At 43.2% G+C, this 15,400-nt stretch overlaps 2 protein-coding genes across 2 annotated transcripts; one reads left to right on the top strand and one right to left on the bottom strand.

The window, feature by feature from the left end:
- The first annotated feature begins 1,566 nt into the window (after positions 1-1,566).
- Positions 1,567-12,708, top strand: LanB2 (laminin subunit gamma-1). Its single transcript, XM_017155129.3, has 10 exons — positions 1,567-1,677; positions 3,611-3,977; positions 4,539-4,672; positions 4,735-4,862; positions 4,930-5,544; positions 6,499-6,910; positions 7,975-10,560; positions 11,181-11,517; positions 11,582-11,882; positions 11,947-12,708. The coding sequence occupies exons 2-10, from the start codon at positions 3,783-3,785 to the stop codon at positions 12,156-12,158; spliced, it is 4,920 nt and encodes a 1,639-aa protein (XP_017010618.2). The 5' UTR covers positions 1,567-1,677; positions 3,611-3,782; the 3' UTR covers positions 12,159-12,708.
- On the bottom strand, positions 12,639-14,475 carry Or67b (Odorant receptor 67b). Its single transcript, XM_017155130.3, has 10 exons — positions 14,339-14,475; positions 14,187-14,286; positions 13,992-14,130; positions 13,745-13,936; positions 13,584-13,688; positions 13,361-13,529; positions 13,203-13,308; positions 13,040-13,141; positions 12,828-12,983; positions 12,639-12,771 (listed from the first exon to the last, which is right to left on the bottom strand). The coding sequence occupies exons 1-10, from the start codon at positions 14,473-14,475 to the stop codon at positions 12,715-12,717; spliced, it is 1,263 nt and encodes a 420-aa protein (XP_017010619.2). The 3' UTR covers positions 12,639-12,714.
- Positions 14,476-15,400: the final 925 nt, after the last annotated feature.

A 15,400-nucleotide genomic window follows, 5' to 3' on the forward strand; every position in this document is an offset into this window, starting at 1 on the left:
CCAGCCGAAGCTTATATACCCTTGCAGATCATTCCTATTAATTAACAAATCGCAAAAATGTTCAATTTTCTAATATTTCTCATTAATTTTCCGAGCGTTCCTATGGCAGCTATATGATATAGTCGTCTGATTTTGATCAAATTAAAATTGAAATTCGGAAATATTTAAAAAGAGTCATATCCTAGAGTAGAAGATAATACAATAAAAACCAAAGAAGCTAGAATTTATTTCCAATTACTTTTCCATTAATTTTCCGATCGTTCCTATGGCAGCTATATGATATAGTCGTCCGATTTTGATTAAATTAAAATTGAAATTCGGAAATATTTAAAAAGAGTCATATCCTAGAGTAGAAGATAATACAATAAAAACCAAAGAAGCTAGAATTTATTTCCTATTACTTTTCCATTAATTTTTTGATCGTTCCTATGGCAGCTATATGATATAGTAGTCCGATTTTTTAAATAATTAATTCGAAATTCAGAAATATTTAAAAAATATTATCCCCAAAAGTAGAAGGTAATATTTCAAAAAACACCGAAGCTAGAATTTTTTTAAAGTTTTTTTTTTCCGATTGTTCCTATGGGAGCTATAAGATATAGTTGTCCGATCCGGTCGGCTCCGACATATATACTACCTGCAATAGAAAGAAGACTTTTGCGAAAGTTTTGTCCCGATAGCTCAAAAACTGAGAGACTAGTTTGCGTAGAAACAGACAGACGGACAGACGGATAGACGGACAGACGGACAGACGGACAGACGGACGGACAGACGGACAGACGGACATGGCTAGATCGACTCGTCTTGTGATGCTGATCAAGAATATATATACTTTATGGGGTCGGAAACGTCTCCTTCACTGCGTTGCAAACTTCTGACTGAAATCATAATACCCTCTGCAAGGGTATAAAAAGTGCTTTTGGTCTTTGTTAAACAAAACAAAAATATTTATTCAATTTCATTTCTATGACATAAGACGATGCCTTCTAAGGGGGCTCTTTCCTTAAATTAATTTAGTGATACTAAGGCATTGTTTAAATAATATTATTTGTATTTCAATAATATTTCTTCTTTTTATTTTCAACAGTTAATTTATTTAAATTTATAAATCCAAAATATAGCAATCAAAAAACTATAAAACTATTAAATTCTACATTTTGAATGTTTCTTGAATGAAACCGAAAGTAAGACGTCGATAACCTCCTTATCAGCACTGCCAGCGATAACCTGCTAAGTCCAATAACTACAAACTGAGCGGAAAGTGGAGCAGTGAGCACCCCGTCGCAGCATCCGAGACGGCAGAACTCGGGGCAATTATTTTGAATACTGTTCAAATATTTGCCCGCCTAAATGAGCAATTAATGGAATTCGTAGCAAAAAAACCAAGATGTGGTTTTGCGAGGAGAGAGGCAATTAAGCAGCAGTACTTCCAAGAGGAAGATCACCACAACTGGAGAGCTTTGTTTAGTCCAACTCCCGGGCAGAAGTAGTACTCTCTCACAGTCTCAGATACAACCGACAGTATACCAAAGCACCAGCAGATACAGATACTGAGCGCCGAGTTTCACTCAACGAGCGCAGATCGAGCGATCGGTTCGTCTGGCTTCGCATTCCTCGAGAGTCAGTTGAGCATTGGACGTCCTCGTTAGCGGTTGCCAGCGTCTTCTGAGCGACGAAGTAAGTGCATCTGGTGGAACGGAGATCAGTCGCAGCGCAGTCTCAAGTTTTCTCGGGTCACCTTTTATTTTACTACTCGCCAGGCAGCAAGAAGCAAAGAAAAGCCCCGTTCAGATAAAAAGTATCTTGCATGTGTGCGCAGTGTTTACCCGTGAGGTTCTTGCCTTCGAGGTGCCGATACAATTACACGAAAGCGAGGCAACACAATCCCCAGTTCAAAACGCCAGTCAGCAGAAATGCAACAGGGCTGGAAAAGTGTGCATAACTGCAGTCGATCGAAAGCCCAGTGACCAGTCCTATTATTTAAATAAAATAAAAAATAGTAGGGAAATATTTTGGAAATCACAGTCGAAAAGTGCCATGTGTTGTGCTCCTACATTCAGTCGCAGCGGAAAATGTATCTACCATATAAATATAGGCGATAAATAAACGAAAATAACGCAGTTGCTGCGCCCTGTGTGCATCCGTGAGATACGATACGAATACGAAACGGAGTTCGTAAAAGTATCTGAGTGATTTTTGAGTGCTTTCCTCCGTTTTTCCCTCTACCTGCTGGCTTGTGAGTGTGCGTGCGGCTGAACCAGTGGATAAAAACAAACCAAGCAATAAAGATACAGGCCAAAAGGTGCAAACAAAAACGCATTTGAGCCTAGAAAAAAACTAAAAAATCAAAACTGCTGTAGTCTTTATATAGAGTGTGATATCAGCTAGTTCGTAGCGTAGCCCCAAATTCTTATCGCCAAAGGAACTCGTGTTCATAGGCGCGTATCTCGTCGCAGCTCAAGACCCAGCCTTATGTTACATATGTATTCCATATGGGAATCTCGAATCTGAATGGAGCGGATGTTCGTTCCGACCATATATAGTGTGTGTGTGTAGTTCCAGTATCGGTATCAGTGTTATGTGGACTCGGCTGAACTCTGCGCAAAGGGTTCATCTGAAAGTCGGGCGGCCTGACAACAGATTTCGTATACTCGTAGTTTCGATCCGTGAAGAACTCGAAAGGCTGATAAGCCGAGACAATGAACGAAAACGGGATCCCGGGAAAGGAAATAAATGGGTGCCATTGATAAAACAAAAATATAATTAGAATCTATGTGCAAACAATTGTTAGACAAAAAACTAATCTTGGTTGTGGACTAAAAATAACGAAACCCTGATCCGCATTGTGATTTCCAGCCAGAATATCTTTTTTGGAATAGAACGAGCCGGCGCTTCTGGAAATTCAAATTAGGAATGAGATTGAGTTCACTGAATGAAATTCCAGAGGAGTATTTCTGTCTCAAAATTCCGCATCTCACCCACGCGAACTGGTATTTTCCTGTATCCCAGGCGAAACTCATATTGCATTCTGTTCCAGAGGATGTGATATCATCTTCCCCGGAATACTAAGCAAATATTTGCTAATTAGTGCCTCTAATTTACTGAATTCATAGAAAAGGCACATATGAATCTGGGATCTGAAAAATCTAAATGAATCCAACCTTGCAGCTATTGCAGTCCATAAAATCGTAGTGAGACTAAGAAAATCCTCATTACTGAAAGGCCGCCGCAATTGAGAATAAGAATGAATGAGAGTAGGGGAGTAGATGAAATCATCGCATGGAATTACTTCGAGTTCCCGAATAGCAAATACACATGGAACTCATGCTCGAGAGTTTATTTATGTCTCCGCTCACACGGCTGCTTGTTGTTTGAAATTTTCATTTGCAGTTTTTGCCTTTTGCCTTTTCAGTTTCCAGTTTTCGTTTTTCGTTTTGTTTACCCAAAAGCAAATGAACTCATTGCCGGCCTGTCCGGGCAGTAAAGTTTATTTTTCGACCGATTTGCTGGCCGAACTAATTAAAAATCTTCGCCACAATATGTGCCACACATGTTTTCTGGACTTTAATCAATATCTTAACTGAATCACATTCATAATCTCATTTTTCAGCATATGAAGTCGCTCAGGCACCAACAGTAGGAAGTGATCCGTAATGAATTGAAGAGAGACGACACCACCAGAGACCAAGGAACCACGCGGAAAACCAAATAGTCTTAGAACTTGTCCACATCCCAGGGACACCCACCTGTAGCCCGAGAGCTAAGCCCCAACTAAACCCACCATGAAGCGCAGCCGGTGGAGCCACAGTGGCTCCTCCACGGCGCCTCTGCTGCTGATCGGAGTCCTGATCGCCAGCTGCACCACCGTTATCCTAGCCGCCCAGCGTCCACCCATCAACTCCGTGGGAGGCCACGAGTTGCGCAATGTCAACTACTTGCCGGCCCTGGAGTGCTACGATCCATATGGCAGACCGCAGGTAAGGGGCTTATTTGGGGGGAATGGGAACTCGGAACCGCTTTGTTTGTCTACAAACCAATTGAAGAGAATTGAGAATTAGCGGTTGCTTTTGGGTTGGGTCAATTCGAGTGAGAGATGCAAACTAATTGAGCAATATAACGACAGTTTTTTTTAAGGGAGAATGGAACAAATTAGAGGAAGTTAGGGGAATTAACGATGGGAATGCTGTCTCAAAGTAAATGAAGTAGTTCATATTAGGGACTTAATTTATTATAAGTTTAGGTACACCCAAAAAAATAGTCATGAATTCTACACTATTGAGAGTCAAATTCGATCAATAAGAGGGGTATTAAATTAATAAATTCAAAAGTATTAAATTGAAACTTTCGGTATGGAAACGAAACTACAAAGTATTAAGTTTATAATATTTCATATTAAAATAAAACTACTGAGTATAGAATTTGTATTATTTAGTTTCAGGACAATATATATAGTATATATTGTTTTTTTTTTCTGATATATCTTAGATAACTTGTGAAATAAGGACCAACAAATTAAATCAAATATTATTCCCCATTAGAAATGCCTGCCCGAGTTTATCAATGCTGCCTATCAACTACCTATTGAGTCCACTAATACCTGCGGTGAGCAGAAAGACAACCGCTTCTGCGTACAAACTATGAATCAAAATCATAAGAATTGCGAGCTGTGCGGGTGAGTAAAATCATCTTTATGGCAAAGACGTCTTTATAAATAATTGAAATCCCTTTCAATAGACGTAATGATCACACTACCACCTTTTTGACCGATGCGCATAAGGGGGAGATCCCCACCTGGTGGCAATCGGAGACCATGTACGAGGGCATCCAGCACCCGAGCTATGTGAATCTGACTTTGCACTTCGGTAAGTTTTTTACATAGATGAGCTAAAGAAGACCTATATTTATCTTATAATTTTATCAAAACCCCAGGAAAGTCCTACGATGTCACATATGTGAGCATTCTGTTCCGCTCGCCTCGTCCCGAATCCTTTACCATCTACAAGAGGACCTCGCAGAATGGTCCCTGGATTCCCTACCAGTTCTACAGTGCCACCTGTCGCGACACCTACTCCCTGCCCGATTCGCGGGCCATTCGCAAGGGAGAAGGTGAGGCTCATGCCTTCTGCACCAGCGAGTACAGTGATATCTCGCCATTGAGGGACGGAGAGATCGCCTTCTCCACGCTGGAGGGTCGTCCCAGTGGCATCAATTTCGAGCGCAGTGCTGAGCTCCAGGAATGGGTCACGGCCACCGATATCCGAATCACTTTGGATCGCCTGAACACCTTCGGTGACGAGGTCTTCGGAGATCCCCAGGTGCTGCAGTCCTACTTCTATGCCATCACCGACATTTCGGTCGGAGCACGTTGCAAGTGCAACGGACATGCCAGCAAGTGCATCACCAGCACCGGAATGCATGGCGAGAGGGCCGTGGTCTGCGAGTGCCGTCACAATACCGATGGACCCGACTGCGATCGCTGCCTGCCGCTCTACAACGACCTCAAGTGGAAGAGGTCTACCTCCACGGAAGTGAACGAATGCAAAGGTAGGTGGAAATTGAGATTCAAAAACAGGAGGTCACAATCGAAGAAACTTGACCTTTCCTCGTAAAAATATAATAATTTAACTTCTAAGAACCAAAAAATGTTAGGTAATTTAGGATTTATTAGGCTACCTACTACACAGAAAACAGCCAAGAGCGAAAATATGTTTTTTTCAAAATTCTTATTCATTTGGAAACCCAATATGTTAAAAACAAAACGGTTTCCACCAAAAATCTCAAATATAATCATTATTTACTTTGAGGGATATTTTTAAGCAAAATAATATCGCTCACAAATAACGATTATAATGATTATTCCTGATACATATTTATACAACTGAAAAATAATGAATATTTCTGAGCAATATCAATTAAAAACCAAAAAAAAAATGTTCATTGCGGATTTGAAAAGGTTATCTAATTAGTAACCAATCGGTGTATTCCATTTGGTTTTCCGACTATTATAAGTGACTGATTTTTAGGTTCAAAAAATACAAAATAATGAATATTTTCGGTCCCTGTTTCAAATAGATATTTCTTTGGGTGCAAGTGAGAAACAAATATTTTACAATTTAATTTAAGAAATTAGTCCCAAAGCTGAAAGTCTAGACTCTAAACTAGTTTTCCCAGAGTGGAGAGATGCGTTTTCTGGTTTTCTTCGATCAGCTGGACAGAGTTTCCCGTCGATGCGTTCTATATAAGGACAGACCACTTTGCCGTTAGAGGCAGTGTTAGTTGAAAGAAGCAAAGAAGACAGGCGACCATCAGTCATGTTTGTGCCTTGCTTGCCAGCAGTCTTTCTTTTACCACTGGCCTTGGTTCAGGGCTGGTCAAAAGATTACGGCCTAGAGACGAATCTTATAGGGCCAGGAGTGCCGAATTGGTACCTGATTAATTGTATAAATAATATTCAAGAAAGGAAAAGATAGACCACTGAACTATATTGTATCTCCGTAGCCTGCAACTGCAATGGACTGGCGGACAAGTGCTTCTTCGACGCGCAGCTCTTCAACCGCACGGGTCACGGAGGTCACTGCCTGGACTGCCGCGAGAATCGCGATGGTCCCAACTGCGAGCGCTGCAAGGAGAACTTCTATATGCGCGACGACGGCTACTGCGTGAACTGCGCCTGCGATCCCGTGGGCTCCCGATCGCTGCAGTGCAACAGCCACGGCAAGTGCCAGTGCAAGCCGGGAGTGACGGGCGACAAGTGCGACCGCTGCGACAACAACTACTATCAGTTCGGCCCCCATGGCTGCCAGCAGTGCGGATGCGACGGACGGGGCTCCCACGAGAACACCCCCGCCTGCGATGCGGAGACCGGAATCTGCTTCTGCAAGGGCAACGTGGAGGGCAGGCGATGCAATGAGTGAGTAGTAATGCTGAGTAGTAATGAGTTGGCTTCACATTTAGTGCTTTAGGAGCCGATTTCTCAATGTCAAGTTAACTTTAGCCATCGAGTTAATTGTCGTTTCGTAAAAGTTTAGTTTCTCTGTGTAGTGTTAAGTTTTGACATCGATTTAAATGGATTTTTCCGAATTTTGGTTATCAATTTTGGTTGTATTTAATAGAAAACTCTTAACTAAAGGTTATGTTCTAGTTATGTTGGTCGAAGGACAAAAAGACTCATCTATTCAGGTTTGTCAGTTCAAAAATCCCATTAAATCGTGTAAGGATTTGTCTCAGTATCAATTTAGGTTTATCTAACTGAAAACTCTTAACTAAAGGTTAAATTCTAGTTATATTGGTCGGCCGAAAAAAGACATCTATACAGGTTGGTCAGCCCAAAATTCCCATTAAATCGTCTAAAGATTTGTCGTTCGTAAAACTAACATCACATTGAGAAAACGAGTTTTTCTTCAGGTTATCTTACTCCGACAGATAGTTTGTAGTGTTTATTTTTGTCATCGATTTAAATGGATGTTTCCGAAAAATTTAGCTTCTTAATATTAGCTTAGGTTTTATTTAACTGAAAACTCTTAACTAAAGGTTACATTCTAGTTATATTGGTCGGCCGAAAAAAGACTGATGTACTCAGGTTTGTCAGCTAAAAATTCACATTTTCCCATTTGACGTTCGTAAAACTAACAGCACATTGAGAAAACGAATTTATCTTCAGGTTATCTTTCTCCGACAGATAGTTTGTAGTGTTTATTTTTGTCATCGATTTAAATGGATGTTTCCGAAAAATGTAGCTTCTCGATATCAATTTAGGTTTTATCCAACTGAAAACTCTTAACTAAAGGTTAAATTCTAGTTATATTGGTCGGCCGAAAAAAGACTAATCTATTCAGGTTTGTCAGCTAAAAATTCCCATTAAAACGCGATTTGTCGTTCGTAAAACTAACAGCACATTGAGAAAACGAATTTAACTTCCGGTTAACTTTCTGATTTAAATCACCCTCTATAATCTCCCCTCCTTTCTCCACCTAGATGCAAGCCCGGCTTCTTCAACCTGGACAAGTCGAACCGATTCGGCTGCACCCCCTGCTTCTGCTACGGCCACACCTCCGAGTGCATGACGGCACCGGGCTACTCGATTGTCTCGGTGACCTCGAACTTTAACAAGTTCAAGGAGCGCTGGACGGCTGCCGACTTGAACCAGCGCGAGGTGGACATCAAGTACAACCAGTACAGTCGGAGCATAGGAACCACCGCCCAGGGCAACGAGCACGTGTACTTCCAGGCGCCCGATCGCTTCCTCGGCGATCAGAGGGCCTCCTACAACAGGGATCTGAAGTTCAAGCTGCAGTTGGTGGGTCAGGTGGCCAATACGGGAGTGAGTGATGTGATTCTCGAGGGCGCCGGCAGCCGTATCTCGCTGCCCATTTTCGCCCAGGGCAATGGACTGCCCGATCTGGGGGTCAAGGAGTTCACCTTCCGGCTGCACGAACACCACGACTACCAGTGGCAGCCCAGCCAGTCGGCCCGCGGATTCCTCTCGATTCTGTCCAACCTGACGGCCATCAAGATCAGGGCCACGTACTCGGTGCAGGGCGAGGCCATTCTGGACGACGTGGAGCTGCAGACGGCGCATCGCGGGGCAGCCGGTCATCCGGCCACCTGGATCGAGCAGTGCACCTGCCCCGAGGGTTACCTGGGTCAGTTCTGCGAGTCCTGCGCCCCCGGCTATCGGCACAGTCCCGCCCGCGGAGGTCCCTTCATGCCCTGCATACCCTGCGATTGCCATGGCCACGCCGACATCTGCGACTCCGAGACGGGCAGGTGCATCTGCCAGCACAACACTCACGGGGATAACTGCGATCAGTGCGCCAAGGGATTCTACGGGAATGCCTTGGGTGGAACTCCCAGCGACTGCAAGCGGTGTCCTTGCCCCAATGACGGTGCCTGTCTGCAGATCAACGAGGATACGGTTATTTGTACAGAGTGTCCAAAGGGTTATTTCGGTTCTCGATGCGAACAGTGTAGCGATGGCTTCTTTGGCGATCCCACTGGGCTGCTGGGCGAAGTTCAGACCTGCAAGAGCTGCGACTGCAATGGAAATGTGGACCCGAATGCGGTGGGCAATTGCAACAGGACGACGGGCGAGTGTTTGAAGTGCATCCACAATACGGGCGGTGATCACTGCGATCAGTGTTTGTCCGGGCACTTTGGAGATCCCCTGGCTTTGCCACATGGACGCTGCGATCGTTGCACCTGCTACGAGGCAGGAACCGAGCAGGATGAGCAGAGCATCACGCGATGCGACCAGGTGACTGGCCAGTGCCAGTGCAAACCGAATGTGATTGGCCGGGATTGTGGGGAGTGTCAGCCGGGTTACTTTAATATTCGATCAGGAAATGGCTGCGAGAACTGCCTGTGCGATCCGGTGGGCAGCTACAATGCCACCTGCGATCGCTACTCCGGCCAGTGCCACTGTAGACCTGGGGTCACAGGTCAGCGGTGCGACCAGTGCGAGAACTACTTCTACGGCTTCTCCGGCGAGGGCTGCAAGCCCTGCGAGTGCGATGAGAGTGGCTCCAAGGGATTCCAGTGCGACCAGAGTGGCCAGTGTCCCTGCAACGACAATGTCGAGGGTCGTCGCTGCGATCGCTGCAAGGAGAACAAGTACGATAGGCATCGCGGCTGCATCGACTGCCCCGATTGCTATAACTTAGTTCAAGATGCCGCCGATCTGCACCGCGAGAAGCTATCTAATCTTAGCCAGACTCTGGATGAGATTGCCCGCACGCCGGTGACCAATGACGATGAGTTCGAGGCCAAGCTGAAGGCCGTGCAGGAGAAGGTGGCCGTTTTGGCCCAGGATGCTCGCGATAACTCGGGTCAAGGTGGTCAGACCTACGCCGAGGTCATCGATGATCTGCACAAGCACTTGGAGAGCGTAAGGGAGCATCTGCAAAGTGCCGATAAGTTCCAGTCGGATGCCAACGGGGAGATCGATAGGGCGCGACAGAACTACACAATCCTCGACCAGATCACCGAGAATGCCAAGAAGGAACTGCAACAGGCCTTCGATCTGCTCAACGACGAGGGTGCCCAGGCGTTGGCCAAGGCCAGGGAGAAGTCCGTGGAGTTTGGCCAGCAGTCCGAACAGATCTCGGACATTTCGCGCGAGGCTCGCGCTTTGGCCGACAAACTCGAGTCGGAGGCCCAGTTCGATCTGAAGAACGCCAAGGATGCCAAGGACGCCGTGGAGAAGGCCCATCAGCTGGCCAAGAGCGCCATCGATCTGCAGGAGAAGATCGGCACGGAGCTGCAGACGGAGGTGGGCCTGGAGCTGAGCCATGTCAAGCAGTCGCTGGGCACCGTGGTCCAGACCTCCAAGGAGGCTCTGCGCAAGGCCAACGAGGTCTACGAAACCGCTCTGACCCTGCTGAATGATGTCAACCGTCAGACCCAGCCGGCCATCGATATCAGCCAGCTGAAGAAGGATGCAGTGGCGGCCAACGAGCGAGCCGATGAGCTGCTCAAGCAGATCAACGAATTGTCCAACAGCAATGGCGAACTCTTTGCCGATTTCGAAACGGAGCAGGAACTCACGGAAACGCTGTTGAAGAGGTGGGTGCTCCTAAAGGTCTTCTTAACTAGAGATTAAATTAAGATTAGCTTAACTTTGACTTAACTTCAACCTAACTGTAGAATAACTTCCACCTAACTTTAACCTTACTTCAACCTAACTGTAGCCTAACTTTAACCTAACTTTAACCTATCTGTAGCCTAACTTCCACCTAACTTCAACCTTATTTCAACCTAACTTCAACCTTACTTCAACCTTACTTCAACCTAACTTCAACCTAACCTCAACCTAACTTCAACCTAACTTCAACCTAATTTCAACCTAACTTCAACCTAACTTCAACCTAACTGTAGCCTAACTTCAACCTAACTGTAGCCTAACTTCAACCTAACTTTAACCTTACTTTAACCTAACTTCAACCTAACTTCAACCTTACTTTAACCTAACTTTAACCTAACTGCAACCTAACTTCAACCTAACTTCAACCTAACTTCAACCTAATTTCAACCTAACTTGAACCTAACTTCAACCTAACGTCAATCCAACTTTAACCTAACTTAATCCTTACTTCAACCTAACTTCAAACTAACTGTAACCTAACTTAACATTAACATTACATTAACATTACTTTACATTAACTTAACTTCAACTTATCTTTTAGAGCCGAAGAGCAGCAACAGGATGACATCGAGCTATTGGAGCGGGCCAAGGCCGCCCACGACAAGGCCACCAAGGCGGTGGAACAGGGCGACAACACCCTCAAGGAGGCCAACAACACGTACAACAAGCTGACCGGCTTCCAGTCGGATGTCCAGCGCACTTCGGAGAGCGCCGACCAGGCACTGCAGACCGTGCCCAACATTGAGAAGGATATCCAGAATGCCGAGAGCCTGATCAGCCAGGCGGAGGCGGCCTTGGACGGAGCCAACAAGAATGCCAACGAGGCCAAGAAGAACGCCCAGGAGGCGCAGTTGAAGTATGCCGAACAGGCTTCAAAGGTACTTATTACTACTCACTAATTCTGAAAATTAGATATATTCATTTTGAAAAATTTCCTTACAGGATGCCGAGCTGATCCGCCGCAAGGCCAACGAGACCAAGGTGGCTGCCCGCAATCTGCGCGATGAGGCCGACCAACTCAATCACCGGGTGAAGCTCACCGAAATGGACATATTCAAGCTGGAGGAGAGCTCAACCAAGGACGACAACCTGGTGGACGATGCCAAGCGAAAGGTGGGCCAGGCCAAGGCCGATACCCAGGAGGCCCAGAAGCAGATCGAAAAGGCCAATGCCGAGCTGACGGCCATCAAGGATGAGCTGGAGAACCTGAAGGACATTAACACGGGCGATTTGGATAAATTGGGTGAGTTCAGGTATCTCCTAGAATACTAACATTTCTTAACAATATTTTTTAATCAATCCCTCAGAGAATCGTTTGGCCACTGTGGAGGGTGAGATCAATCGTGTCAATCTGACGGGACGCATTGAAAAGTACCGGGAGCAGCGAACATCCCAGAAGAATCTGATCGACAAGTACGACGCCGAGCTGAAGGAGCTCAGGGAGGAGGTGAAGAATATTGGCCTTATTTCCAAGGCTCTGCCGGAGAACTGCTTCAGTCGCAATCGCCTCGAACCGTAGAGATCCAGAGATCCCCCAGCCCCCCAATAACAACTACTTCAATTAACACTAAGTTCGAGAACGAGGATCAGAACGAGACGAACAAATCAGATTTATGATAGAACGTAGCCGTTGAATGAAATTATGTAATTTTAGTGACTTAGCCGAAATATTCTGTTTAGTGACCAGACAACGTTAAGCTTTAACGCATCATCGTTCGCATACTGTATGCCATATACCATAATGATACACGGGGATGCCCACATCGAGAATCAACTGCCAACTGAGCTTCACCAGTTTCAAGCCAGCAACGAACTGTATTATATGTTAAAAGAAACAAAAAACACTAAACACTAAACGAACTTGTACTCCAATCCGATAATCCAATCGCATTTCTCTATCTCTGCCGTAGCTCCACCTGAAACCTATTCTAAACACTTATATATTAACATATTTGTCATCTACGTTTAATGTGCCAATACAATTACCATGTATCTTTGTGTATAAGTCGCTTAAAGAGTTTCCCCTCAAAATATAACTTTTCCAACGTTGTAATTTTGTAAAAACCAAACTTGGTCTATTTGTTGTTCATGTTGCGGAGTAGCAGAAAGAAGTTTGCGCTCAGACGAAAGACCTGGAATGGGTTATACCCTATTAAATCAAATATTTAACATATTTTAAAAACAATACCTGAACCAGGAATTTATGGGAGAGACTTGTAAATCCACCCACACTCAAAACCAAAGTTCGACGTGAGAAAAGCAGCATCATTTTGATCATGAACTTGAATTCCTTGGACTCATTATACCAACTGCAGTTGTACCAATCGTAGAATAGAAGTTCACTCTAAAATATGAAATGTTTCCTTAAAAAGAACAAATAATAATATTCATTTAACTCACCTGGGTTTCTACCTTCTGTGCACTCACGTTGTACAGGCTGATCTCCAGAGCAATGGTTACAAAGTAGACCATTATCATGCCCATCCACACCCAGCCAACTTCCTAATGAAATAAATTTCAAATTAATATATTCTTAAACCATATAGTTAGTCAATCAGCCTACCAAAACTGTGCTGATCTTGTAAAGAAGCATGCAGATCAAAATACTGCTTACTGAGCATTGAACCAGGATTATGTACTTGAAGAGGTTTTCAATTTGATTATGATGGCTAAAAGAAATGTAATTAAAATGGGTTTTTAAATAGAGTAACGACTATTCACTTTGATATGCGAGCAAAAAGCCTCACGCAACATTGAAGATATTTATCTCGCAGATGCTGGGGAACCAGGATATCCGAAGTAGAATTTTGAACCAGAAACCGTAAAACTTTTATAAGACCAGACTCATATCTAGTGAGGACCACAAATAGGCTGTTGAATCCAAAAACAGCTATAAGAAAAACGTATAAAACTAGTTATTAAACTGATTTCTTTAATTACCCACCAAAAAAGCACCAAAGAGGACCAGATTGCAGTAGAAAGAAGCGAATCACATAAGAGGGGAATTCGAACTTTCCTAGTTGCACATATGGAACAATGGCTGGGTAAGCTGAAATGTTAAAAAAGGTTAAAATAGGAAGCAAAATGATTGAAAACTTCACATACTCAGGGTCATTTCACAGGTATCCTTGACAATATAACAATCGTAAATGTACTGAAAATAGGGTCGCACACAATAGTAAAGCACAGGCATGCAGACGATCTTGAAGAAGAACATGACCTGTCGATCGATTATCAACCAATTGTCAAGCAAGATCAAGCTCACTGATCTCAGAAGCTCCTTTTTCTTCGGCAAATCTGGGGTATATTTTTTAGGATAAATTAAAAATCATTAAGGATGTTAATGACTTACCCAAATCAAAGAGTCCGAGGGACTTTAGGACTTGTCCTGTCTCTGTAGAAAACACCAATTTTGAACAAGATTCTACCTTACTCTGAAAGTGAAACATCTTGACCACACCAACGCTCAGTTGAAAGGTGAGTAAAACAGCCTAATAGAACATAGATTAATTAAAGAAAAACCCAAAAGAATAAAGCCCATGCAAACCTCAACGTAGGTCTCAAAAGAGATCGTGTAGTTTTCCATAATGAAAGCGACGAGGCTGTATATGATACTCAGGTTAACAACCAAGACCACTATGCGTGTTCTGTGTTAAAATATCTATTAAATAAATTTCTATAATATAGGGAACTCCTTACAATCGACAGTATTGGGAACTGCGCTTCCTGGGTGCAATATTAACGCCCAGCGCGTAGGCACTGTACTCCACCCACAGAAGCCCCAATTTGGGCAACTTATCGATGCGCTCGAGCTCCTGATCCAGTTGGTCCTGCATTCCGTATAGTTGGTTTTAAGACTGTTTAAAGACAACCCGTATCCTAGGCTTTTATGGCTTTTGCAATGGCTTTCTTGTCTCAATTAGTGGCCACAAATTATATGGTTCCTATGGAATAATTTGCTATAAGCTCTGGTTATTGTGCAACTCGACAGAGGACACAAATAATTACCTAAATTGGATGGGCGTGTCTTAAAATCATTAAAAATTTAAAACTCATCGAAGGTGTATAGCTACCAAAGTCACAAAAAAGCCCAATAATGAAATTGAAGTCAGACTTCATAGGGAAGAGTGCCAGCAATAGCTGGAAAAGGGAAGCATCCCCTTGACTTTAGTTATAAATGGTTTTATTATCATGAGTTTTTAGTGTCTTCGGATTTTTAATACTCTTTAAAAGTCAAACTAGGCAAGATATTTCAAAAATTAACGCTTAAAACCAAATCAAAGATATAAATCAAAGATAAATTCATTTTATTCTGAAAGACTCATATTTCATCACTATTTAAATGACCAACATTAATTATATCCGAACTTTTATTAAGAGTTAATAACAAATTATTTAAGTAAAATTAAAAATAGAATCGTCAAAAGTTTTTTTTTTTTAACGAGAATTTTGCTAAGTGTTTTTTTGACGTAAGTAAGGGAAGAGTTCCTCAGCAATAAGAACCTCTGTTTTGTCCAGCTAATAACCCATGCTAACGATCCACAGAAGTTTCGGGTAAATTTAAAAAGATACATTTTCTTTCCAATTTTTTTTTTTTTTTTTTTTTTATAAGGGGTTATCACGATTTTTATCAAAGAATGGTCGAAATCCAAGCGCGACGTGGCATTCAATATTCTGCCCATTTTATGTATTGTTCCGGACAAAATAACCATTTTTTATGGTTTTTAAAACAAGGACAATAATTTTTGCAAAAAAACAATT

The sequence above is a fragment of the Drosophila takahashii genome, chromosome 3L, assembly GCF_030179915.1.
Source record: "Drosophila takahashii strain IR98-3 E-12201 chromosome 3L, DtakHiC1v2, whole genome shotgun sequence".
NCBI lineage: Eukaryota > Metazoa > Arthropoda > Insecta > Diptera > Drosophilidae > Drosophila > Drosophila takahashii.

Excerpts from the sequence above, each read along its gene's own strand:
- Or67b (XM_017155130.3), bottom strand. The coding sequence starts at position 14,475 with ATGCAGGACCAACTGGATCAGGAGCTCGAGCGCATCGATAAGTTGCCC. Across the intron at positions 13,142-13,202 it reads ACAAGATCAGCACAGTTTTG|GAAGTTGGCTGGGTGTGGAT; the intron begins GTAGGCTGATTG and ends TTATTTCATTAG. Across the intron at positions 12,984-13,039 it reads CACAGAAGGTAGAAACCCAG|AGTGAACTTCTATTCTACGA; the intron begins GTGAGTTAAATG and ends TTCATATTTTAG.
- LanB2 (XM_017155129.3), top strand. The coding sequence starts at position 3,783 with ATGAAGCGCAGCCGGTGGAGCCACAGTGGCTCCTCCACGGCGCCTCTG. Across the intron at positions 4,863-4,929 it reads GAATCTGACTTTGCACTTCG|GAAAGTCCTACGATGTCACA; the intron begins GTAAGTTTTTTA and ends TCAAAACCCCAG. Across the intron at positions 6,911-7,974 it reads GAGGGCAGGCGATGCAATGA|ATGCAAGCCCGGCTTCTTCA; the intron begins GTGAGTAGTAAT and ends TTCTCCACCTAG.